Below are 27,143 nucleotides of genomic sequence, written 5' to 3'. Positions count from 1 at the left end.
ACACAATGGGTAAATATATTAATAAATGATCATGAACAAATGTAGAAATACTTTTTTTTCTCTATGCTATAATTCATATATGTCCATGGTTGTAGCTAGTACCATAAACAGGAGACTCTCTTCCCTCCACCAAGGTGGGGGCCCGGTCCCTGATCCTTTTCCTGTGTTTGTTTCCATGGTGATGGTGCCTGCGATGGCTGCGGTGCCTGGTGCTGCCCAAGGGGACATGGACCCCGATGTAGAGAGTCCTGTGGCCTGGGGACACATCCCACAGTGGTTAGAATACTGTGTGTGTGTGTGTGTGTGTGTGTGTGTGTGTGTGTGTGATTATATATAACCATTATAATATCACTGATCATGATAAAGCATTGCTTTTTTGTCTTATTCCATTAAGCTTTACATTATTTAACATGATTTTCTGCCACATCCTGCTGAGTGTTTTTGCTATGATGAAGTGCATTGCTCAAACAGATAAAATGTAATAATAGAATGATTACTGCTGCAATATAATGTACCATGCTTCATTGAGCAGCAAGCTATGACCACCTGTTATGTGGCTGTACAATAAAACATTTTCAGAAAAAGCTCTTTTAGTAGTCTAAACCAACAATAATCATCTTGTCCTCAATTATGTATGGAATAAAATAGGACAATAGAGTATTTCTGATCACTTTCAGGTTTAAATAAATAACCATTTATGAGAATAATGTCAACTTCATAAATAAAAAACTGAATGTGATTTTGTACCAAAAAAAACAATAAATGCATGAAAAACTGTGTTCAAATGAACCATGAACAAAACCAGCTGTGATTTTTGTCAGCAGGGGCGAATCATTTTAATGATGGCTGAAACTCAGGAAAAAGTCATCTGACATACTAACATTCTCTCACAATTATGTTATTATGTATAATTATGTGGTATGAAATTACAGTGTGATATGGTGAAGTTATAGTATCTATAGTATGGTACAGTATCTATATATAGTATATTTTGATGGTTGCAATACATGAACGCATATTGCATGAAGTGAGAGCATATGGATACAGTAAGCATATGGCTTTGACAAGGAAAGTGTTAATACAGTTCAACTGCATGATGTGTCAAATATGATGTTGCAATTATCCAATAATGAGGGATTGTGTTTGTATCTACTACTCTTGTTTGTATGTATGTTTCTGTGCATATATAGGTATGGCCTGCAGCTGTGTAAATTTGTGTTGCCAGGTTTTAATTCATGCATCCACTGTGTTTTTTTAACTGCTCAAAGCCTGGCATAACTGTGTACAGTATGTGTGAGTATGTTTGTGCTTATGCAGGTATGAGACAGTGTGGGTGAGAGAGAAAGAGAGTCAGAGGGAAAAAAAGAGAGAGGGAGCATGTCTGTGTTTGCACTCGTTAGTCAGCCCACTCAGCTCACTGCAATATGACATGAAGATTCAGACAACCACAAACATTGCTCTCCAGAATGATTAGTACAGCTATGTCAAAATTCTGGATATATGCATGACACAAGTCTGTACTGGTGCTGTGTTTTTGATAAATCCTTGTCACTTTCTGTGGTGCTGAATTAGCAAAAGGATTGTATTTATAATTGCAACTGCAAGAGTCCTGCTCTTTTGTCAGTTTGTTCTTGGATCTTTAATATTATATATATATATATATATATATATATATATATATATACATTTAGTCATTTAGCAGACGCTTTTATCCAAAGCGACTTACAGGAAGAGTAAAAGCAAACAATCAAGGTATACTGCAATAAGAGCTATTAGTGCATCATCACCATCACATTAGTGCAGCTATTAGTGCATATATATATATATATATATATATATATATATATATATATATATTATATTAAAGATATGTAGCTGTGGGGGTTTGCTATTAAACTTGCTTTCACATCTCAAAACAACTATCATGCATCCTGCAGCATCTCCATATCTCAAAGCCTAACAATGATCCGTTTACTCTGTAATTATGTCTGTTAGGTTGTTAAGTTCAGTTCAGTGGAGCTTCATCTAATATTCTCAGACAAGTTGTTTCCAGATTTACTGAAGCGATGTGATTAGCACAGTAACACACACCAACAGGGTCATACTACTCAGGCTACCTGCATTATGACATAAATTACTGTAGTGCTCTGATTCCAATAAAGGTAAAGGTAACACAAAATCTTTTTAACAACTTCATACAAGAAAATTAAGTCTTTTAATTTAACTAAAACTGCAAATATAGTCATGGTCACGTTTCTTGTTAATTTTCATGGCTGGTACAACTGAAGGTACATTTGTTTGGACAAATATAATGATGACAACAACAATAGCTCATAAGAGTTTAATCTAAGAGCTGATTTTCCATGGTTTTCTTGATGATTTTGGTTTCAAGAAAACCATGGAAAATGTCTCGATATCAGCTAAATAAATTAAACTCTTATGAGCTATTTTTGTTGTTATCATTAGATTTGTCCAAACAATATACCTTCAGTTGTACCAGGCATTAAAATGAACAATCAATTGAAGAAAACAATGGTATAATAACTTTTTCAATGACTGTATATGTATTGGTATGTGTGTGCAGATGCAGATGGATAAGGCTGCTGACCTTTTGTACTAAAGTTACTCAATCATTCTGTTTGTATCTTGTTTTGATTGTCCATATTTTTCAGCGCTTATAAAATTGCTGATGCAAAGTCAGCCCACAGTTTCTACCTCCCACTCTGCTCTTGTCTTTTAAACTATGGAAAAGCTGTCAAGAGGAAAGCAGCCGTTTTAAGGACAGAGTGGGCGCGCTCAGCTACAGCAGAGTTTCACTGCTTGAAGCTTTTTGCATTCCAGATGCATCCAGTGCAGTCAAAGTACCTTCAAGATCCTCCTGCTCAAAGTTGGTTCCCTGTTGGGACCGTGTTCCTCCTCGGTCCACCACAGCCTCATCATCATTCCTCTGTTGGACACATAATGACAAAAAAAAACATTTTTGAGAATTGTTTTCTATGGGTGTGATTTCTGTCTTTTTATGTTTTATCTCATGTTATGTTGTTACGTTCCTGTTATTATTCACATTCATGTACACTACCGGTCAAAAGTTTTAGAACACCCCAATTTTTCCAGTTTTTTATTGAAATTCAAGCAGTTCAAGTCAAATGAACAGCTTGAAAGGGTACGAAGGTAAGTGGTGAACTGCCAGAGGTAAATAAAAAAAGGTAAGGTTAACCAAAACTGAAAAATAATGTACATTTCAGAATTATACAAGTAGGCCTTTTTACAGGGAACAAGAAGTGGGTTAACAACTTAACTCTATGGAGTCTTGGGCTATTTTGTCCATTTTTTAATTCTTTTCATGTCTTTGTAAGTCATTTTGTGTCTTTTTTTTAGTCATTTTGTGTCATTTTGTGTCTTTTTTTGGTTATTTTGTGTCTTTTTTTAGTCCTTTAGTCCAACATAAAATGTGATTTTGAATCTTTTTTTACTTTCAAAACACTATCATGCTCAGTAAAGAATTTTAAATGTTGCAAATGTGCATTAATTTCAGAGTACACTGAGACATTAAACTGCATCATTTTCAATTAAATTCTGGAAAAGTTGGTGTGTTCTAAAACTTTTGACCAGTAGTGTATGTTGGTCTTTTTGTTGTACTGTTAAAAAGCAATAAAAAGTAAATTACAAAAAAACAACAAAATATATTTGAAATAACATTATTCAAGAGTCATACAGGATCTTATCTTAGCTTGAAGTGGAATATGTAAAACATATCTTCCAGTGTACTCTGACCATAAAGCATGAAACTAAATGTTTGTTGACTTGGTGTTTCCTCACAGTCGAGGGCATTATGAACAAACACATTATCCAAACGACTGGCGCGGCTGCCACGGCAACTAATTGCATGTCTCGTCTTAGGGAAGAGTATCGTCTTAGTCCAAACAAAAAGCTTTTTATAATGGGAACAATAAACTACCCGCCTATAATTAAACTTGTACTTCTTTTTGAGGTCTTTGAAGGTTTCTTAGACATGACCTGTATTATTTTGTTCGTGGGACTTGAGCTCAAGAGGTGAATCACTGCTTGACTTAATTTACAAAAAAAGTTAGGTAAGTAAGTTTATATTGTCCTTTAGTGGCTGTTTTATTTTCATTTTGATCACTGATTTATCTGTCTTCTTCCACCACCCACAGTTATCTAGTTATAACAATGCTTTACACTTTTTCTTAATTAGACAAGAGAGACAAAACTCAGGCTGCTTTCCAAATAAAAGTTTTATGAGGATCTGTTTTGATATTATGCTGCTAATTCTCATTGCAACAGGCGAGCAAGTTATAAGACTGGTGCACTTGGAGGTTATCCAAATTCCTTGTTTTTTTTTTGTTTTTTTAACAGGCCACACAAACATTCGGATACAAAAGTGACAGCAAACAAGCACTATAATCCTCAGTGCAGAGCTTTTGTCAGATTATAAGAGAAAATACTGCATGGCTGTTGTTAGAGCAGAAGAGATTTGCCTCTGAATGACCTATCTAAATAACCGCCAGGCAGACACCCTGTGCACATGTGTTGAAAGTTAATAATCAGTTAAGAACAACCAGTTACATCTTTTTACAGCTTAAAAGAGATATGCAGTCATTGCCATAGCAGGAGATGGCTCAGAGCACATGTATCTACTTGATTAGACTCAGATCACTGAGAGAACCAGCATTCTGTGGTGTGAATATCAGCCTGCTTATGTAATACTAGTGGAAGAAGATGAGTGGGAGTAGGTGGCAAGAGGGAATTGTAAAACCAACAGAAATCCTTATTTATCATTTAATAGTGCATACAAGTATAAAAACTCCACATCTGCTTTTACCTGTGTTATGGAAAAACAATTTGTTATTCATTTAAGTTTTGGAGCTTCTCAACATTACACAGATGAATCCTGAGTCTGAACACCAACACAGTGACCACTGTACTTCTACTGTCTGTATAGAAACAAAACCAACAGCCCACTCACTACCTGTCAAATAAACACTGTGTCATGGTGCAGAGGAGGGTAAACAAGGCAAAACAAGAAAAGTTAGCAACAAATAAAATTACATTATATACCTTAATATACCTTAGAAACACATACCTCAAGCCATTTCAGGGAGTTTTTGGCCTTGTATTTTCCGGCAGGATATAAGTCCTACACCTCTATGAGATCAGCATAATCATGGCTGGTGGGAACAACTCAAAAATGTATTTTGTGCAGCATAACACAATTGTAATGCCCTAAACCATAAAAAAAGAAGATTTTTTTCCTCACGTCTTTTGATTGAATGAAATTGAATTTATATATACAAAACATTTCCAAGTGTCATGAATATTGAAAAATAAAATATTGGGTATTTGGGAATATTCAAAAAAATATCAATCATGGCCTCCTAGTTGTGCATAATTTAATGTTTCTTAACAGAGTCTAGTTATTCTAACCGGGTTATTTTTGGCAACGTTATAAAAGTGATTTTGACAGAAATGTCACAATTTATAGCTTCGCTTTAGTTACTGTTTCTAACGGAAACTTTCGCAACTTGTGATCCGTTCAAGGACCGTCGGAAAGTTCAAACTTATGACGATAATGTTTTACCAGTTTCTTTTTTAATACAATAAAGGTGTATTTTGGGCGATCTTTTAAAGAAAATTCACTTTCAAAGCTGAGGGTTTGGATTCAAAGGGTTAAGAGCTAACCTACCTGTTAGCTACAATGGTTTTGACAAACATCTTGGCAATTGACTGTATAAATAAAGCGTTAGCAGTATTTTACATAGAAAAAACTCAGGGAAGCAGCTGTGCCCTGCCCTTGAACCGAAGTGGGGCGGCTAACCAAGCGAATAACTGCAAAAACAAACCGTTAGTCTTCATATGTGAAGTCTTTTGTCTTGTAAAACTGAAATATACTATTTGAAAAAACGTCTGATAAACCTGAAGTATTACCTTTGCTTCATTTATGCATTAAAGTGTTCTATTTTTCTTTTTCGTCTTGTTGTGTTGCACCGAGTCGCAGTGGGCTCATTACTGCCCCCTGAGGCCAGAGAGCGGAAAACACCCGCCGGCCTGGAAGGTATAAAAAGACCACAATTTGTAGCGGGAGCTTTTCTCTCTAGAGCCACAAGGGGCAGCTATGAATTCAATTCAGTTCAGTTTATTTGCCAGACTCATGTCCAAAAGCCACGAAGGAGAGTACAGATAAAAACAAACAAAACAAGACAAGCAAACAAGCAAGAAAAATACAAGAATTAAAATACTTACAATGTACTCTCAGTATGGATGTGTAGCTACCTGGAGCAGCTCACAAAGGGATTTGAGAGTGATACAGTATCACTGATACTTTGATACTGTTGGTGGTCTCATCCAGACGTTGCATGAACTTAAACATCAAATTTCTTAAAAGTGTTTTCAGTGTGCTAACTCCTGCAGACCGCACCACCTCTATCAAAGAATAGCGCAAAGCTGCTTCCCTGAACTCCTTTTTAATGCTGCGTTCGATTGCACTCGGAACTCGGAATGATCCGACCTCATAGTCGGAAAAGTGCAATAGAACGGCCCTTGAACTCGGGATTCCGACTCGGGAATTCGGGTAGGATCCAAGCAGCCCGAGTAGGTCGGAAATACGTGGAAAACGTCAAAGCAAAAATGGCGCCACACACCATGAGAGGTAAACAGTCACTTTATCTTCAACATTTAGTCTGTTATGTGTCGTTTAATTTAGCATTTGTGTTACATGTAGCTGATGTACTTCCCCAGAATAACTTTTAAATGCTTGAAAGACATCCAAACAAACATCAATTTGCTGTGGCCGGCCATGTTTTCCAAGGTTGAGCAATGAAACGTATTTACCTCGGCAGTCGGAATTTCCAACTCGGATCTTTCCGAGTTCCTACTTTTACTCCTTTTCGAAACATGTAAACGAAAGCATCAAGTGGTTGACAAAATTTATTTGCTTTATGCTCTGCATTTTCTGTAAATATTACTTGTTTGCAAAACGTTTCCAAACCAACATAAATATGTCGACGCAATAATATGCAGTGGAAAAATATATACATATAGTACTGCAAGCAAGGCAATATATATATATATATATATATATATATATATATATATATATATTTTTACCTTTAGGAAGGTCATTGTACAAAGAACGCACCAACATATACATGCTTGTATTTATACAGTCAACATAATATGGCAACACTCAAGTGTATTGATGTTTTCTTACACCCCTACATGAAACCATGATATATTGGTGGTGGTCGATTAAGTCAGGGATCATTAAATCTATTACAACGGCTCCTTTATGGACCATTAATGTTTTGTCATGAGGATCAAGTGGTTGTCATATTTTTTTTTTTTATCTTGGATCAAAGTGTTGGACTGACCGACTAGACAACTGCCACTACGGGCAATGCAGGTAGTTTAAAAACAGATTTTACACTTTCAGCACATGGCTGATACAAAATGCATGCCTAAATAAAATATTAAAGAAAAACACCTTCAATTATTACTGCAAACATTCATCAAACAACAAACTTGCTACATATTTTTTGCTTATATACAATATGGGAAATGTGTCTCTAACTGCTGGCGGTGTTGATAAGTGCACCAGTGGTATGGATTTAAGAGAAAAACTAATTTGACACGGTCATTTCCTGTCAATCTATGCAGCAACAGCTGGGATTGAGGAAACAAACCTAACATGCAACACCAGAGCTCTGCAGAATCAATCATGTCTCCACAGATTATTGCCAACAGATTTAAAGCACTTAAACAGTAGATATTTTTATCTTGAAAGCTTGCTTTGCATCAGCTCCCAGAACCATCTTGACCACAAGTTGACCATCAAGGCATTATGATAATGAAGGGCACTGCTGTTCACAGCTGTGGTGCCACATGGGTTGGCTGGCCACAAGGCTGATGTTGATAATCTGTCTACAAATACACAGGGCATGGATCAACATCCCTGCTCAGATTAAACCAGCAGTATTTGTTACTAACACACTAGACACATTTGCTCATATTAAATGGCACCATGCTCATTGTATGTGTGACATTTCCAAAAACGGTATTACTGTTGACACACATTGATTTTTGCTGTGTCGACTGTGTGAGAGTATTAAGGATTATGTTAACCCACTGTAAATGTCAATGTGGACCAAACTATCAATCACTTTCAGTTGATCTGGCACAACACAAATTAAATGGCCACATCTTTCAAAAGTCATGAACTGTTTTCTCACTAAAACCCAACCAAAGCCAAAGCTCCCAGTTTATAGCAATTTAGTGTTATGCTCAAGCAAATGTAACCGTTCTAACAACAATATCTTAACATGTGCTAAATGGAGTGTAAAATTTTCTTTGGTTACCTGGACTGCAACTGGCTTCATTCTGCTACATCGAAAAATAAATTAAAAGGAAAAAGTCCTCATTGGAATTGATTGCTTGATTACTTTGACAATTTTTGCAAAGTGAGGAAACGGGCAATTTTTGTAATTGTATGGCACAATATGGTGTTGCAATGGTTTATTTCTACTGTACGTTTGTGGCTGTCCAATACAGGTATATATAGTTAATATGTATAGTTTTGTAGCGCATTACTTTAGTTTCAAAAATGGCAAATAAAAAGCCTGTTGGAGCATACTGCAGCGTTTCTGATTCTTTTCTGTGTCATATACAACACACTACAATCCAAGTGACTGAGACATGCTTTTTTGTTGACTAGATTAATAAGAGATACTTCAAAGACAATGATGTGAACCTGTTGTTACTGTTGGGAGACACATGTTGTCAGTGTTTATGTACAAGTAATCATGTGTATGATCCAACAAGTCCAACCCATACACCACATAGGTCTTTTGTTTCTAACCTCCAATATAACCCACACCAGCAATTTCTAAAGTGGTTTATTTTCTAGGATTTCAAAGGATTAATCCATCCTACTCTGCTCTATTCTGCCTCTAATTGGCTTACCCTGATATTTTCCACCCTAATGGTAACGATACTCATTCCTCATACTTCATGTAACCAAACCCAACTCAACCAACGAAGGTAAGAAGAACTAGTCAATAATTTCTTAAATTAAGTAGTTGAGTTAAAATAACTAAACTTTCACTTTTTGGTTCACACAGAACTAGGCTAAAGTGGTTTTACTTTTTAAAATTTCCAATCACGTCAAAAATAAAAAAGAGTAAATCAAACAATAAAGCAGGGTTTGCTTTAGGGGGTGGCTGCCATATGATTGACTGGTCACTAACAGAGCACTGCATGTTTTCGTCTTTTGCCCTTTCACAGTGTGATTTCACTCTATCAAGGTTACCTGTAACATTTTGGTCACTTAAAAAACGTCTTGTTCAGTATTCAATTGGACTAAAACACACTCTAAGGCATGGCTCTCAAACTTGCGACCCGCAGGCCAATTGCGGCCCTCGTAACGATATTTTGTGGCCCTCAACTTGATATGAAAGTTTAATGCGAGTTTTATATGAATGGCACTTTACCGTATTGTGTGGAAGGTCCCTTTAATTACTTTTTTTGGTGTCTTTTTTAAATAATTTTGTGTCTTTTTTTAATAATTATGTGTCTTTTTTTTTAAATAATTTTGTGTCTTTTTTTGTAATTTTGTGTCTTTTTTTGGTCATTTTAATACTCTAAGGAGTCCCTTTGCTTGCTGAGCTAGCTCTAGCGTTTGCTGAAGATGTAGCATCACTTCTCCCATTTGCTTCCAAAAACCAAAGTCCACAAACCAATGGCTGACGTCATGACGACTATGTCCACTATTATCATAGTCTATGGTCGTAATAAGCTGCTTATACTAATGACCTATGGGGCCATTTGGGGGAAGGACGGTCTGTACTAGATGTTAGATTAAATGTTAAATAGGGTGATTCGACGAAGAAAAGCACAGATTAAGACATTACCACTACAGATCGATCTAATAATTCAGATGTGGTGATCAGAACAAGATCAGATCAATGAACTTTCTTCCGAAGAAAAGCAGGAATCCAACAAAGAGTTCAAGTATAGGGATCCAATTATCCCCAGAGCAAAACTACACCCCACTAATGCTTTTTAGACTAATAATCATCTACTCTCCAGCAAAATCATGTTACAGAGCTGGCAAACCACACAGCTGAAGTGATATCACAGGATGTGGCACATACTTGGATCTGATCCCTACAGATGGCTGTGGCAATTTTGGAACCATCAGTGGCAGCAATATCATTAACTGCACAGGCTTTCATGTGGCACAAAATACACTGTAATCCTTAAATGTTTCTGCTATGAACGTTAACATCCTGTAAGAGGACACATTAGTACTCTTTTTTTTTCAAAGATGCTATTTAAGGTATTTTCCAGCTTTGAGCCCTCTTTTTGGCAGACTTCGTGTCTGCATCCATCTCCAAGCTGCAAGATGGATCAGTTGCAGTCAGCAGGGGAAAGCTGTTTTCCACTTTGTATTATTTTGCCAAGAATTTACGCTCATTTTGGACACTTGGGGAGAGGGGTCCCTTTCTACAAAACAGCCCAAATGTCTGTCCTGTGAAACACACCTTGCCCCCTGTTAAACGCATAACAATTTGAATATTTCCTCAATGGAAGAGGTGCTCGTCCTACCTGACTTTTGGAGATCCAAGGAACCCCTAAGTGTTCAGAATGCATGAGCTCTGCCTCAGTGTCCTCGCTCACGTTTGGAATCAGTTTAACCGAGTTCACAGCAGTCCAAACGCTGACCTCCGCAGTGCAAACTCCTGCTGCCCTGCTTTACACCATGCCTGACAGACACTGATGCCCCACTGATGTGCCAAACAACTGTAATTTGTGAATGAGCATCTATCGACCGAGCCACCAGTCTCTCATCATGAGATTATAACGGTGACATCATTGCCGCTGCCCAGCAGCATCTCATCAAAGACCAAGCTTGATTCCACCGTCCCTCCTCTCTCCAGCTATAGATAAGCTTTTCATGTTGAGTGCCATGAGTCTTTCTGCAGCTCCACCAGAGTTTTTCTTCTACTTATACTCTTAAGAATTTGATCTAAGAAAAGAATGATTACCTCCTTGCAACAATAAAAAATATTTTATTTTTTTCATTTCAGCTTTGATCCTTAAAGCTATAAAGTCCAGGATATCTAACTCACCAAACTTCTGCAGCCAAGTGGTGATCCAAAGGAAGAATCTGCCTGAAAGATAAAGATAAAAAATACTTGTCCCCAATAAGAACTTCATATACATTATTATTTTTATTTTTTTCTAAATGTTATGTGCCACCTGACACTCTAACTTGTCTGTAGGTGAGAATGAGAGCATGAATGGTTGTCTGTCTCTATGTGTCAGCCCTGTGATGGTCTGGCGACCTGTCCAAAGTCAGCTGGGACTGGATCCAGACAAGGATCAGATAAGCAGTTAAAGAGAATGAATGAATGAGTGAGTGCAAATGGTGTTATAGTATAGTAAGTGTTTGAGGCTCAGAATTTTCTGAGGAAGGACACACAGACCCTCACTTAATGTCCCCCAACCCACTCATTTCTGCAAACCACATTGAATATCTGCTTATGAATCACTCTACATGTCACCTATGAACAAGTCCTGCAAACGGAATGACGTTTTTGTCATTTGTTCTTACCCTCAAATACCTCAAATACAACCCAAAGGAATGTTTCCTACATCTGTGCACCTACCACTGGCAGGAGAAAAACACATCCTCTACTACTATTTAACCATAGACCACATATAAATAATATAGTAGTATAGTATAGTATAGTATAGTATAATATAGTATTTAACACATCATTAATTTTTTGAAATGCAATTTTGTTCGTTTAAGGCAACAAAACTACTTCTTTAAGGTTAGGTTTAGGAAAAAGTTGGTTAAAAAGTTAAATAAATGTAACTGCTATAAGTGAGGTAGGTTGGAGATGTAAAATGTGACTCAAACTGTGACTTAGCTACGTTAAGTTACATAACTGACAAATAATAATGTTGAGGTTTTGTTTCACACAGGACATGAACACCTATTTTCTGGTTCAAAGTCTTGTGTTTGTTACCTCAGGTAGTTTCACTTTCACATAAGATATGAACTAAAGTCTCCCAGGTGAAAGTCTGGTGTCTTTTTGGCAGAAAGGTAACATACCAAAACATTTTCTGGTGACTGGGCTGGTCCCCACCAATGTTGAATTGAAATCTGAAATCTAACTCCTGTTAAAGGAAAGCAAGGGTGCATTCAGGGGATTCCTTCAGCCCGTCAAAACACTTTCACATCCAGACATCTGTTGCTCCAAATCAGATAAAGATTAACTCAAATGTTTAAATGTTATTTTTAGATTCTTAAATGTTCAGTAACTTTTAAGGCCAGGTTGTGACCTTACATTTAAGCCACATGGCTCTAAAAGAACCACGAAAACAGGAACTCTCAGCCCAAAGCCTGTCATTTTAAAACCTTCAGCTAAAAGGAAAAATCTGTTTTGATGTAAACAGCATATGGATAATGACAAGAAATCTCCTCCAAAGTGATCAGCAAACACCAATGGGGATGGGCCCACGCATCTCTGAGAACATCTCCTGAGAGACTTCTTCTTTACACCAGTAGGATTAACCATTTCCACCAAAGATATAAAACAAAGTTTGTCCTTGTGTATGTGTGAGACCTAGCTGCCTGCATTTGCAGCCTGTAGCTACGTCAGAACAGCATCACCCTCCATACATTTCCTGCATTTTAAACCTCAATCTACATCACAATTGTGCTAAAACATAAGATGTCACTGGGGTCACTTATCCCTGAATTTATATTAATGGGACATCTGGCATATGAAAAATGATATAGCACAAAGTAATGAGACATAATTTAATCACTCCTACAGGCTAAATGTTATACTGTCAAACAGCATCATATAAAGCCTCCTGCTGCCTGTTTCCATTATTAAAGTAACTTTCACATCCAGATTAAGTCACATTTTTGACCAAATAGATTGATTTTTTTTTCCATCAGCGTGATGATGTAATATCCTCGTGATTAGAGAGAGTGAGTGGAGCTCCCAGCAGGTGAGCTCCACCTGGTGATTTTATCACCTGTGGAAACAATGACTTATCTTTGCTTCATGAAGACATTGTTTTCTTTGTAATAACATCTCTTAAATGTTCTCAAACTGACAGTACATAGCACACAGGTTAATCTTGACAGGCTGGATATAAAAGGCGTCCTGAAATATTAATCTGTGAATAAATATGAGTCCTCAGGGTCCCTACCGTGGGCAGCAGCGGCTCTATCTGAGCACCTTGCTCCGCGTCCATCCTCGTGTCTCAGCAGTATCACGGACCTCCGCTGGGTATAATCCGGGCAGGTGTAGCAGTAAGTGAGCGAGCACACAGCGGTCACATGTTTATAATATCATCGTCAGTCAGCAGCTCGGTGCTGATTTGCGCCTCTCGTGCTGTCCTCCTCGTTCACAGAAACATGCGCATCTCTGCCAGCTGACGCACACGCGTCACTCTTAAACGATTAAAGCTTTTGTTTCAGACGCTGAGGTGAGGAAAGAGACCGGGGGTTTCTGGGTTAAATGCTCTACGAGGTGTGCAATTTAGTCATGTTTTTATTAGAGTCTTACTCGGTGCGCACGATGACTATTTTTGGCAGAATTCCCTAAAGTTTTTCTCCAAATCTTCCTTACAATATGTCACTCATAGTTTATGGAAATTACTATTGTACAATAAGAAGCCTATATAGACATAGAATCATGTGTCAGACAATTGCATGTTTTTTTTCCATTCTCTGGAGATAAATTTCAAGTTTATTAATTAATGACTGTGTCAGAAGTAAAGTTTTGACATGTGAGAGAGTTGCTTTTCTGTGTCTTCTGAGGTATCCTGTGACCTTAAAAGGAACTCACAGTGAGATGAAAATGCTTAAAAGATGTATTAGACTGCTACTTGATCATACAATATCACTGAGAGCAAAAAGCAGAAACTGATCACATTCAAAGTATTTTTATTGTCCCTTAATTTGCAGCCAGGATTTATAAACCACAAAAAATACCTAGACACAGGACATAGTTTTTCTCTCACATAAGAAGAAGAATTCTCAAATAAAAGTCATTAAAATGGGTTTGGGTTTAGTGTGTATTATTACAGTAACAGGAACATGCTACACATTGCTCTGCCTGCCTTCTAGATTATGAGGGTCCCCTCCAACTTTATGCCCCTAAAATGATCACCTCTAATCCCATTTTGCAAAGACAGTGATGAAATTATTTATTTATTTATTTATTTATTTATTTATTTATTTATTTATTTATTTATTTATTGCCTCCACCTAAATATTGTCACACAATGTTATAGAGGACATAAGAATGCTTTTTCATGGTTTTTCTCCCACATCCACAGGTGCTGCTCTACCCCCGAATTAAGATCTATTAAATTATTGCTTAATGCTTGTCATAATATTTTACTCCAAAGAAATTAAAAATATTGCTAAAAAAAACATCATGGTGAGGAAGTTTTACAATGTTTGTATTTAACTGAACTGAAAGTTAGAAGAATAGGCTTTATTTGTTTTTGTTTTGTTTTTTACATTAAATTAATTATGATTTCTAGCTTGTGATGTTGTCAGGGAGAATGTTTACTTCCCTGTGTGTTCATCAGAGCTTGTGGGCTGCAGCTGAATCCATATTTGGCTCTGCAGCTAACAGCAGGGATTCCTTTAGCTCAAAGCTCATATAATAATAGTAAAGTATCGCCATCTGCTGTAGATCACAATCCACGTGGAGCTCAATCCAGAGGCAAACCACAGCACAGCATTTAATTAAGCCCTAAAGATGTTTATTTACAAAATAATTTACATACATATATATTAAATATATCATAGCTGGACTGGACTGGTCTGGACTGACCTGTGCAGAGCATCACATAATGAGACAGCTGTTTGATGCATTCAGCTATCGCCATCTACTGTTTATTTCTGGAAAAGGCCTGTAGCTGACTGCCAGAATGAGCACACACACACACACACACACACACAAGCACACACACACACACACACACACACACACACACACACATTATCTATGACAAGCTAAATGCCACACGTCTTATTGACAGCTGTGAGCATCTCCTTCACACCGAATTTCCAATTAAGTGCATATTTGATTTATTATGCATCGGTTTTAATTATATTTATTAACTTAATTAATGTGATAACAAGTGTTTCGTGTGTTTTTTTCTCAAATGACGACATTAAAAATTTAATGAGAAATGCAGAGAGAGAGAAAAAAACAGATTTGAATCATTCAATCAGCAAATAACCTGCCAATCAATCTGCAGTCAATAAATAAAAATAAAAAAACACAATTTAATAAAATTATGTTTCTGCTTACCCCTGTCCTGTTCTGCTCCTTTGCACATTTCCACACTGCAGGCAGGACTTTCTTTTCATGTGTCACTTCCTTTGGCAGCCGAACAGAAAACTTGTCAACTTCACAGTTTTTTTTTCAGTGTAACTATGAAGTTTTCACCCTCTCAGACTGGCAAACAAAGTCATTTTAACCAAATGTTGTTGCAACAATCCTTATTGTTGAGTCAGAAACATATCAGGTGCTTTCATAATCATCACTAAGCACCTGCAGCACACACACACACACACACACACACACACACACACACACACATATATAAATACACACTGATATATAACAGTGTAGCTCCATTCACATTTAAAGTGCCATATAATTTATTTTCTTTCTTTTTTTGTTGCTGTGTCGTTTTTTCCACGTGCAGGTCTCATTAAATCTGTTCATATTCTGGACCAATCAGGCGACGCACAAGAGGCCAAGGTCTCCAATTAAAAAAATAAAACTTGAACGCATCATCTAATTGGGATCATTTCTAATTGATCACAGTAATATTAGAATATTTCTTCACATTATTGGGTCTGATATATCCGCTTTGAATGACTTGAAATTTGATGATGCGTTCATGAAAAATAGGCAAAAAGTAAATCGGTTTCTGTTTAAATGCAAACCATTTTAACCGGTATTTACACAAAATCAATAAATAAATAAAGATTACTTATTTTTTTGATTTGATGATAACATCATTTATTATGTTTCAATCACATTACAGCAGATACAGAGATTTCCACAACAGCATAGCATACAGGCTATAAAAAATAACCGGCTGAAATGATAATAAAAAAGACTCTAAGTCTACATTACCAACATTTATAACTTCTTTAAGCACATGTATCATGAATGTAGCGGTGATAAACTTTTGGGTAGCCTACAGCTTTGATAAAGTACAAAATACATCATTTTTTTCACTGACAGGGATTAATATGCCAGCATATGCTACACAAGAACATTTCATGTACAAGATTCTCCATATCTTTCTTTACTAGGCTACTCAACAGAAGAGCTTCTTCTTATTTTTTTAAAACACTACTTATGATTTAATCTATTCTGTGTACATCCAATCACTATCACCAAATATTATTATATACAGTATATTCACAATTACAGTGTTTTCTGGAGACAAGGCGCCCGAGCCATGGAAGAATTTACACTTTGGCCTTTAACTGTGGAGGTGACAGTCCTTTTCATCTTTTAGTTTTTATTGATTAAGCTGTTGATAGATAGATAGATAGATAGATAGATAGATAGATAGATAGATAGATAGATAGATAGATAGATAGATAGATAGATAGATAGATAGATAGATAGATAGATAGATAGATAGATAGATAGATGGATAGATAGATGGATAGATAGATGGATTTTTGTTGTTTTAACTGTGAGGATAGAAACTGTAATAACCAATGTCCTTTGTGCAGTTTTTCTCACACTCCCTGGGTGCCAACAGCTCAGATTTTAACGGGGACACTGTCTCTGAAACCGGCGTGGCAGAAGGTGAGATTCTCCTCCTCTTGGCCTGTTCAAAGATCCCAGAATCACTCGAGTCGATGGACTTAATGGAGGAAGGCGTCTCTATCCAGCTCGACTCTGAAGTCATGTCTTTGGGTTTGGTCTCCTCTGAGCCTCCGATGGGGGACCTCTCCGTCGGGATGGAGTCCCCCTCCTCAGCCAGGTAGTTGGTGCTCGCTCTGCTACCCAGAGAGTTAGCGGGCCAGCAGGAAAAGACCGAGCTGGATTTGCTGTTTACGCCACAGTACTGCGGCGGCGTGCGTCCTCCCCAGCCCGACGGGTCTGCGTAATAGCCAAGAGGCCGGTTGGAGCAGCCTGCAGTCGGCAGGGGAAGAGCCTTCACTCCGGCCGCTGCGTAGGACAGCAAGGTGGCCGCGTTACCGGCGAAATCAGCGGCGTCGTATGCCGAGGCAGCAAAGTCCAGTCGGTTGTTGGCAGGGGTGACAAACCATCGCTGCGGGGGGGTGGCAACAGTGGGCTCGTCGCTTTGCTGCGGGGACAGCAAGCTGTTGCCGAGTGGGACGCTGCGCTCCGTGCCAGGACCAGTCCCCACGCCAGGGTGAAAGCGAGATTTGGCATAAGTGCTGACAAATTGGTCCTGCAGGAAAGAGCTAGGCATGGCATATCTCGCACCCGGCACGATCTGTGAACGCGGAGAGTCACCCGGTGATGGAGTTAGGCGGTCGATGTCGCAGCCTGTGTAGACACTGAAAAGATGGAGAGAAAAACAGAGAAACAATTCAGTGACTAAAGCACGCGCTATGGCTGCTGCTGTAGAAATGAGAGAAATGTAGGTCAATAATTATTTCACCAAGTCTGTGTTAAGTAGAAATTAAAAATCAGCCTTTTTTTTTTAGAGAGAGCTGCATGATTTTAATAACACGTATGGCATCAAATCTATTTTACGCACGTGTGTTTCCAAACAGGCCTACTGCTTTATACAAATAAATAAAAAAAATGCATTCAGAGTTGCATTGCCAAAAAGTTCTCTCTTCGTCCAGATATTTCACATTTTATTTTATTACTACATGCACTTAATTTCAGCTCAGGAGAAGCCTAACTCACGTACACAAATGATGTCAACAATACACGAAAAAACAACCATTCTAACGAATATTTAGATATTTATTTTTTGTGTGTGTCAGTTATTTAGATTATATTTCTGGTAGAATGAAAAATTCACCACTTCAGATGTAGTTAATTGAAAAGTACAAATACACACTTTTTGTATTCGATTTTTAAAAGATATTTCAACCCCTCTCTAATTTGAATAGTGAGACACAAACTATTCAGATAAATTATATAAGTGCATTTTAGTCTTTTAATTGGAATCAATTGTTGTTTAAAAGTTTTATTCATTCATATTTTATTCAACAGGCTGCATGCAATAAAATAACAATCTAAAAATAAAAAATAAAAAAGACGTAATTCTTACGTGTCATAGTTGTCCCGAAATCCTTTGGCAAACGGATTGTGGTCGATTTTTAGTTGCGTAATCTGTGGGGGAAAATATAAAACATTTATTAGAAAATCAGCAGAGTGCAGCGTCTATCTGAAAAATAATATTTGTCAGTTATTTTATTAATTTCTGCTAAATCCGCATCGTTTTAATTTGTGACCCAAAAAAATCAAAATGTAGAAAGAAAAATCAAATTTGTTAAAATGAATAAGAGACTTGTTTGGTCGTACGTCGGTGTTCTGGTAAGCTGTGACGGCGATGAACTGCGTTTCTGTGAAGGTGAAAGTCTGGACTCTTCCTGGCTGGCTGGTGTCCTCTGTCCCATCCTCGTTTACTTCCACCACATGGAGCCTGGGCTGGTACTTGTGGAGGGACTGGAGGACCACCATCTGGAGATGCAATTAAAACACGCACGTCTGAAACTCACTGCAAACTTTGGAGAGACGATTAAAGCAGAATTGGAAACGGATTTAGCTCATATTAATATTTAATGTATTATTACTCTATTAAAAATGCGTACCAATAGTACTGTAAATTACACCAGTAATACAGTATGGAAAGAAAAAAGGATGGGGGAAAAATCACTGCGTTTTCCTATCTGCTATTATATATTTAAAAAATATAATATATTCATGTATTTGTAATTGAAGCATTGTGTGTGGTGTTTCATTACCTGCCCTGTGTTATTGGAGGCACCTTTGTTGTTTGTCAGCTTTAGCTTTCCAAATGATATTTCCTGACGCATCCAGTGCGCTCCGGTGTTTGGAGAGTCCGGGTGCATATAAACCCTGTTTCCTAAAATAATACGCACAAATACAGAGTTAAATAAAACTATATAGTTTATTATAAATAAATAAAAACATTACGTAAAAAGTATATATTTTTTAATCCACTTTCTCTGGTCGTCAAAATGTATAAAAATAATAGTAGTATGGTAGTAGAAGTAGAAGTAGCAGTAGTAGTAGTAGTAATAATAATAATAATAATAATAATAATAATAATAACATCATTTTACTATGGAATTAATAATGATAATAAATGTAGGAATAAATGAATTATACCTATTACATTTGTGTCTGCTTTCCCACATGGCACCCACTTGCCTCCTTGAAAGCGCCAGTGATTTGGATCAGCGAGTATTACATCCACAAATATATTGTAGTGAGCAGTTGGGTCGAGGCCAGAAATATTGAAGCTTAAAAATGGGAACATTCGTCTGTGGAAAATAAAGGAGCACACATTTAGAAAAGAAACGCCTCTCATAACAAAGAAAAGCACACAAATCAGGTTGGTCTGTGCTTCATTTTGCCTTGAGTGTGTTATTCTTTTTATCTGGGGAAATAACCATTCGATGTTAATGCACAGTATTTTTTTTTAGCTTAGGAAATAAAAGCGAAAACCCGCGTAATTCCACAGGTGTATGTGAGATATGTGCGCACTCACCGTCCCTGCTTTGTGATGATCATTTCTGTCTGGTGTCTGTGGAACTTGAGCCACAGGGCCCTGTTGCACAGATACACCTGCGCTTTCCCGGGAACCAGTCCTGCCTGCGCCGTGGAGAACTGGTAAAAAGCCCCTCCTTGGTACGTGTGTCCATACTGTTGCGCGTAAGGGTAGCCCGCGGCCGGGTAGCCTTGAGGAGAAGTGTTGGTCAGAAGGCTGTTGTAAGCTCCATTAGTTATGACCGGGTGATGGGCCATATAGCGGCTGGGACTTCCAATAGAAAAAGCCGGGTGCGCTGGTCCATGCTGGGTCGGGTACGGGAACATGGCACTGGGAGCTGCTGAGACTGGCTGCGGCTGGGTGGATGGAGAAAAGATGCACCTTTCTCCTGCAGATCCATCGAAATTATGACGGATGTCAGAGACTCCGTGAAGACCAGGAGAGAGTTTGCCCCTCTGGACGTCCCCTGATGCGTCCTTGGAGTCGGGAAAATTGTCTGCCTCTGACTGATTCGTCATCTCCCTAGAGTTTTTTTTCAGAGGTGAACTTCTCTCCAGGTTGTCACTTGCAGATATAATAGGATGGTCCTGCAACGGAAGCTCAGATCCATCGGAGCTCGCAAAGCCACTGCCCACATTCATAAATTTCTTGGAGAGATCACTCGCTGGCGAGATGCAATTCTCGACCTGCATAGCTCAATAGGAAGCCACTATTAGCTCAACCTATATCACAAGCTTTTGCACGCGCCCTGCCTAATCTAACACTATGAAAACGCCTTGCTATGACTTGTGCAACCAAAGACAGCAAATTAGCCAATTGACGCCATCCTGCAATCAGGAAGGATTTTCTTTCCATCACTCTGGCTGCTCTGCTAATGAAACAAGTGCTGCCATTGGTTAACTCAAGGCTGTAATTTAATTAGACAGCTCTTAATTAGAACAATCTGCGGAGCGCTGTGAGCAAAGTGATTTGTTTGTAGTGTGACACGGGCCTATATTGCATTAAAATATATGGACTTTGTTATCATGTGAGAAAGAGGAATAAAGAATGTTTTTTTATTTACCTATTTATCCGCGTTATTTACCTATTTATGCGCCATGAGTGCCAAAGTATGTCTCTCCGAAGAAACCAAGATATATTATTAACACGCCAAAAATGACAGTCCATGACAGGCAGCGCATCTGATGCCTTAAAATGTTTGTGGTATAGCGTGAAATCATGGCGTCCCACTGAAGATGTGTTTATGAGTCCCAGTGCTGATTAATATTTCATGCCCTAAAGTTATGAAGCAGTGGGCTGATAACAGGGCTGCTGTGGCAAATGCATCACACAGGAAGTGAGGGGAGACATTAAATATGGCAGAATTATTTTGATAGCATTTTATAAAATATATGTGTTTTGTCTTTTTAGGAACAGTTATTGTGAGAGAGGCCTTTTATATATTATTATAATTCTGACTGGTTATACATAATAAAAACATTTTTATCTCACAAAATGATGTTAAAATAAGATTATTTTATGTCAGGAGGATGCAGGTTCCTGAAATAATTTTGTTTAATTAAAGGGGAGTTACACCTATTTTCCTACATTAATTCCTAAACATTATTCCTATGGTTTAAAATATTATTAAACATGAATAACTCACATGCGTGATGCCATTAAGTATAAAGTGGAACTGCTTCATAGACAATTAATTGGGAAAGATGTTACAGATCAATGGTTCTCAACCTAGGGGTCGGGTCCCCAAAGGGGGTCGTGAGAACATTTCTCGGGGACCCCAGGTGGTTGTGAAGAAGAAAAATATGATTTAAAAAATGAAATAACATATTTGAGAGTGAGGAATGGGGCTTCTTTTTTTTTTTTTTAACCGTGTGAGTTTGGTAGCTTTCATGTGTTATATTCAGCCCTTTATGTGTAAATCAGGAGATCCTGCAGCACAGAGGGAGCTCTTCAGGCGGGTCAGGGGGAGAGAAAAAGTCACAGAACGCTTTAAAAATCACAGTGCCTTTTTTATTGGACAGCCACTAGGTGTGAGCTGTAAAACTAAACAAAACTGTCATCAATTTATTTACATTTCTGTCATCTGACCATTAATAATAGTCACTCAATATCGCAAAACACAATCATTGTGAACACCAACCTGATTATTTCGGGGGGTTGTGACTAAAAAAGGTTGAAAATCTCTGTAATAGATAACACTGAGAGCACCCACAGGATCTGAGTAAATGGCTGCATTTCCTGTTTCACAACTGAAAACACTACAATAGCATGTGAAAATAAAAAAATAAAAAAGTAGTACAAAGCTCATTTGTGTATAAAAAAGAAAACAAAAATTCTGTGGCTCTATAAAATCAGCCTCCCATTCAATGTCTATGACTTGATGACATCACAAGTTTGAGACTTAAGTTATGTTTCAGTAAAAACAAGTTAAAATAGAAAAGAGCATATAAAACTATAATAGAATTCATAGTTTTTTACCGCCAGATCATTCCCAAACTCTGGGATGTCTTCACAGGATGATGTTTATTCACAACATGATAAAACTTTATATATAATGGCTGGAAGATAAAGTCCCAAAGGCAGAAAGCTTCTGCAGCCAGTATAAACACCTTCCTGCTCAACTTACTAACAAGGTTGTTACCAAGTGAACACACACTGCGTTTTGATATCGTTTATTGTTGTGAGGCCTTTTTAAATTACACTGAATTCATCTTTCTGGTTCATTAGGTACACCTAAACAATACTGGAACTAAAGCACAACACTATGTGATAATTTTCATGGAGATATATTAAATTGCAGTATATTAGAATGTGTTGTGTGTGACCAAACAAAATATAAGAATCAACTTTCAAGATGAAGAAGTGCAGCAGTGGCTACGGAGTTAAAGTGATCACTTCCTCTCCACTGAACAACTTTTGGTTCAGTTTAGAGTCGTTAACCTGAAAGTGGGCTCGGCACAACGTGAACCAGACAAGGTTAGGATAAGACCAATCAAGAAGAATTTCACTGGTACATCGGTGAGTTTGTATCTCCAAGGAGCAGCCATGAATCTCTGAAGCTAACAAGAGAGGTCATTACAGTCGAGCTATAGGGTCCAGCAATCTATTCCTGTGAAACATGCAAGCACAGGCTTGTCTGTGCCCAAGCGAGAGAGACCACTCTGTGCTCTCCTCATTACAGGATTATGGTTCACTTCCATCACTGATCTTTAATAAGCAAACAAACCAATTGTTGAATCACCCGTGCAGCAACTCACTTTGTTTCCCCAGGTGCTCCAGTACCTATTTATTACACTAAATCCTCTCTTTCTATTGGCTCAGCCAGCAAGTGGACATAACCAAAGAGGAGGGGGACTGGTTTGTTATGCCTGTGGCCGGCCCGGTCCCCCAGGGAGACAGCACAGTGCAGATAAGGATCTCTTCCTACTGCCTTGAACACACCCTCCATTGACCAGCTGAGCTTAATGCACTGGGTCCCTATCAGCTGCATTTAGGCTGTTTGTACATTTGATTTCGCTTGAATTGTAATAAGCAAGGGCGCAGGTTTTGTTTCAACATTACAGGGGAGCTTATATGAAGCTGGGGGGGTCCTCTGCTAGGATTTTTTTTTAACATTCAGCCTATGCCTTTTCGGTCCAAATGTCTATTATCGATTTTATTTCTCTGTTCACTTATTGTTTACTTTGTTTTTTTCTGGTTTGTTACTTCTGTTTTAATGACATGTATTGACCGAAATAAACGGATACGGAAAAAAAAACATCAACACTTAATTTCCTGCATTTTTCTGAATTTGTATGCATCAATTCTGCTATTTGAATGGTTTAAATGCACATGTGCTGAATATTGAGGGGGACGTGTCATAGACATTTCTACACCTATGCTTATAAGCACATATACTACATTTTGTGCATAGTATAAATAGATAAACAGACACAAATTGCAATGAATTTATTTGAAAGGTCCCAATGACCCACAGTTTCTGTGAAAATACAAAAAAAAAAAGACTTATTTTTAAAACGTTTTTTCTCATAAAACCAGTTCTGGTCAACAGCATTCAGTTGAGCATAAAACTATATGCTTTTTTTTTTTTTCGAGCCGCTGTATCACCATTTTTTATTGTTGTGCCAAAGGAATCTGCTTGCCACCTGGGTCTAATCTAATCAATGTGAATGACAAGGAGAGAAAAAGCCTGAAAGTGAGCACCGGCTTAGGGACTTTACCTAATGCCCAGCACTGTCACTTCAATGATATGATCACAGCACACAAAATGACAACAAAATTATAGCCAGCAAGGATATGGGGACATAGTGTGCTACTCCAGTCAGGTGAAATTGCTTTTTCCGACTATGAAATGGCTTGTCTCTTGTCGGATGGGTAAACATTTCCTTGTCAGGCCAGTAATAAGGAATGAGGCACACTGGGCTGAACTAAGAGGATAGAGCCAAGGTTATTTGGGATTCATGACAGGTAGTGGCTTATATTACAGCGGCACTAAAAATTTCATGGGAATGCATTTAAGATGGCCTTTAAGTTATTTATATGTTGTTTGCCAGACGTCACATTGCAATTTCCATCAATAAATCAAAGTGAAGTATTTCTTCCTTTCTTCAAGGCTCTTTTATTTTGAAAAAAAAGCAAAAGGGCAAAACCTGTGTTTACCTTAATCCTTTAATTAACTAGCATGACTAATCTGGTCAAGTGTGTTGGTGCTTTGCGCTTTGCTAACATAACTCTTCCTCTCCTGGGACCGCTGCCATCAGTGATCTGCTCTGTCAAAGGGAATCAGGGTGCTCTCTGACAGGAAAGACAGCTGGAGGCCTGCTAAGGGGGGGAGTGGACAGTTGTGGCTTTTAAACCCTTATTAGACATCCTCCCTGGACACACAGAGACACGCGTCTACGCAGAAGTGCACTCCTACACCTGCTCATTATTGATGTCCAGACCCAACCGTGATTCCTTACCACAAACCTCACAGCAAATTAGGCTCAGGACAGGTGATCGTGATGTTCAGCGGAAATACAAGTGACATGGCTGCTGTGCTAACACCAAACCATACCTGAGCCTGCAGATATTATTCACCTATAAACAAATGCTTATGCATGTGCGTCTTTATCTGGAGCATTACAGATTCTGTCTCATTAAAAAGCCAGAAACAGACATAAATGCCAAGAGCTTCAGCTGTGAAATCCACTTGTGAAGTCGTCTGATCAGAGACTCATAAGAAGATATTTAGTCTGGTTATTTTTCATGCTCATCCGTGGGCTAATGAGCTGATTCTTAAAACTGTATTTGAATCATTTGTCATTCATCTACCAGAACAGGTCACTTTGTGCTATTCAGGAAATCAGAGGCAAAATGTTTCTCGTGCACAGAGAAAAATGGTCTGTTGATACATGCTGTAAACACAAAAATATTAAATTATTGTCTCATAATGAATAAAAAAGGGGGGAGGGGTAATGTGGGACATCAGATGGAATGGACAGATAAGGTTGACTGGTCTCAGATGACTAAGACTGGTGGAGTAAAGATTCAGAGCATCCCTGGTCCAAGAACTTGCAAAGTATGAGGTATAATAATATAATATAATAGTATAAGGGTTTAATAGGATGTTATGAACAGTTTGACCTATTATCAAAATACATGGTCGCCTATGAAATTGGAATGAAATATATAGTTTTTACCTATTTCCATGAAATGATTTTGGACATAGTGATTTATTATTGACAGATTAAGTGTATATCTTCTCAAAACTGTAACTGTATCTGTAATTAATCAATCTCTTCCAAACATGTCACAATAAAAAATGAAACCACAATTAATAGAGGATTGTGTCTGAAAATAAAATGATTCCAACTTAATGGGCGACCTTGTATTTTCATAATATATTTTACTTTTTGTGGGATTTTGAGTGACTACCTAATGCATTTTAGGACAATTTATATGGTTTTTCTGAAGTGAAATCAGCATTTTTCTCAGATAATAGATGACAGAATGTGTTACTTTGCTATTGTGTGCCACCCTGTCATGCTACAGACATTTGTAGTATCTAAAAATATTAAAGCTGATGTATTGAGTCCATGTCAGCCTCAATAGTTCACAATTTAGGATTATTGTTACATGCACACATGCATCTGTGCATACGAGGGTTGTTCTTTTTCACCTCTTTCCATTAAATGATTGCGACAATGTGATTTAATATTGACAGATTAAGTGTATATCTTCTAAAACTGTATTAATCAATCACTTCCAAACATATCACAATAAAAAATGAAACCACAATTAACAGAGGATTGTGTCTGAAAACAAAATTATTCCAACTTTATGGGCGACCTTGTATGCATTCAGGTAAAAATTGGACAATTTACATGATTTTTCTGAAGTGAAATCAGCATGTTTCTCAGATATTAGATGACATAATGTGTTTCTTTGCTATTGCGTATCACCCTGTCATGCTACAGACATTTTTAGTATCTAAAAATATTAAAGCTGATGTATTGAGTCCATGTCAATCTCAATAGTCCACAATTTAGGATTATTGTTACATGCACACAGGCATCTTAGCATATGAGGGTTTTTTTAACCTAATTCCATTAAATGATTGCGACAATGTGATTTATTATTGACAGATTAAGTGTATATCTTCTCAAAACTGTATTTATTTATCTCTTCCACATATCACAATGAAAATGAAACCACAATTAACAGAGGATTGTGTCTGAAAACAAAATGATTCCAACTTTACAGGCAACATTTGACTTTTTGTGGGATTTTGAGTGAGTACCTAATGCATTCAGGTAAAAATTGGACAATTTATATGGTTTTTCTGAAGTGAAATCCGCATGTTTCTCAGATATTAGATGACAGAATGTGTTACTTTGCTATCGCGTGCCACCCTGTCATGCTACAGACATTTGTAGTATCTAAAATGTTAAAGCTGATGTATGCAGTCCATGTCAGTCTCAATTTAGGTTTATTGTTACACGCACCTGTGCATATGAGGGAGTAACTGTGTTTTGTAATGCTGCTGCCTAAATTGGCTACGTCTCCCTTGAATAAGAGGTTCTTCATCTCAATGGGATTTTCCTGGCTGAATAAAGGTTATAAAAATCTGTGCATATGAGTTTACATTAATAATTGAATGAAGTAATAACTGTATTGTATTAACGACAAATAAACAGGAATCCAATGAACACGTCACTGGATGGACACAGGGGTGGACTGGATGTCTTTGAAGGTCCAAAGTTTTCTTTATAAAAATGTAGCAGAGATCCAAAACGAGCTCTAGAATCAACACTTAAGGTAGTTTTCAGAATTTTAGGCGGTTTTCT

The 27,143-nt window shown here is 37.7% G+C and overlaps 2 protein-coding genes across 3 annotated transcripts in view; both read right to left on the bottom strand.

The window, feature by feature from the left end:
- The window catches only part of slc4a10b (solute carrier family 4 member 10b), a 37,798-nt gene extending 24,334 nt beyond the window's left edge, over positions 1 to 13,464 (bottom strand). Inside the window, exons 1-4 of one of the 2 annotated variants that reach the window (XM_059342468.1) lie at positions 13,249 to 13,464; positions 11,145 to 11,186; positions 2,866 to 2,947; positions 103 to 255 (exon numbers count right to left, since the gene is read on the bottom strand). In XM_059342468.1, the coding sequence (XP_059198451.1) occupies positions 103 to 255; positions 2,866 to 2,947; positions 11,145 to 11,186; positions 13,249 to 13,293 (322 nt within the window). In that variant the 5' untranslated portion in view covers positions 13,294 to 13,464. The remainder of the gene's footprint in view (positions 1 to 102; positions 256 to 2,865; positions 2,948 to 11,144; positions 11,187 to 13,248) is intronic. The other variant, XM_059342469.1, reaches the window with a different exon arrangement.
- Positions 13,465 to 16,083: 2,619 nt separating this feature from the next.
- tbr1b (T-box brain transcription factor 1b) lies at positions 16,084 to 20,508 on the bottom strand. The gene is made up of 6 exons (XM_059342470.1): positions 19,816 to 20,508; positions 19,434 to 19,588; positions 19,046 to 19,167; positions 18,603 to 18,761; positions 18,349 to 18,410; positions 16,084 to 17,620 (listed from the first exon to the last, which is right to left on the bottom strand). The coding sequence occupies exons 1-6, from the start codon at positions 20,505 to 20,507 to the stop codon at positions 16,777 to 16,779; spliced, it is 2,034 nt and encodes a 677-aa protein (XP_059198453.1). The 5' UTR covers position 20,508; the 3' UTR covers positions 16,084 to 16,776.
- Positions 20,509 to 27,143: the final 6,635 nt, after the last annotated feature.

The sequence above is a fragment of the Centropristis striata genome, chromosome 10, assembly GCF_030273125.1.
Source record: "Centropristis striata isolate RG_2023a ecotype Rhode Island chromosome 10, C.striata_1.0, whole genome shotgun sequence".
Taxonomy (NCBI): Eukaryota; Metazoa; Chordata; class Actinopteri; order Perciformes; family Serranidae; genus Centropristis; species Centropristis striata.
The sequence above is the reverse complement of the archived record's forward strand: the minus strand, read 5'-3'. Positions and strand labels throughout refer to the sequence as shown.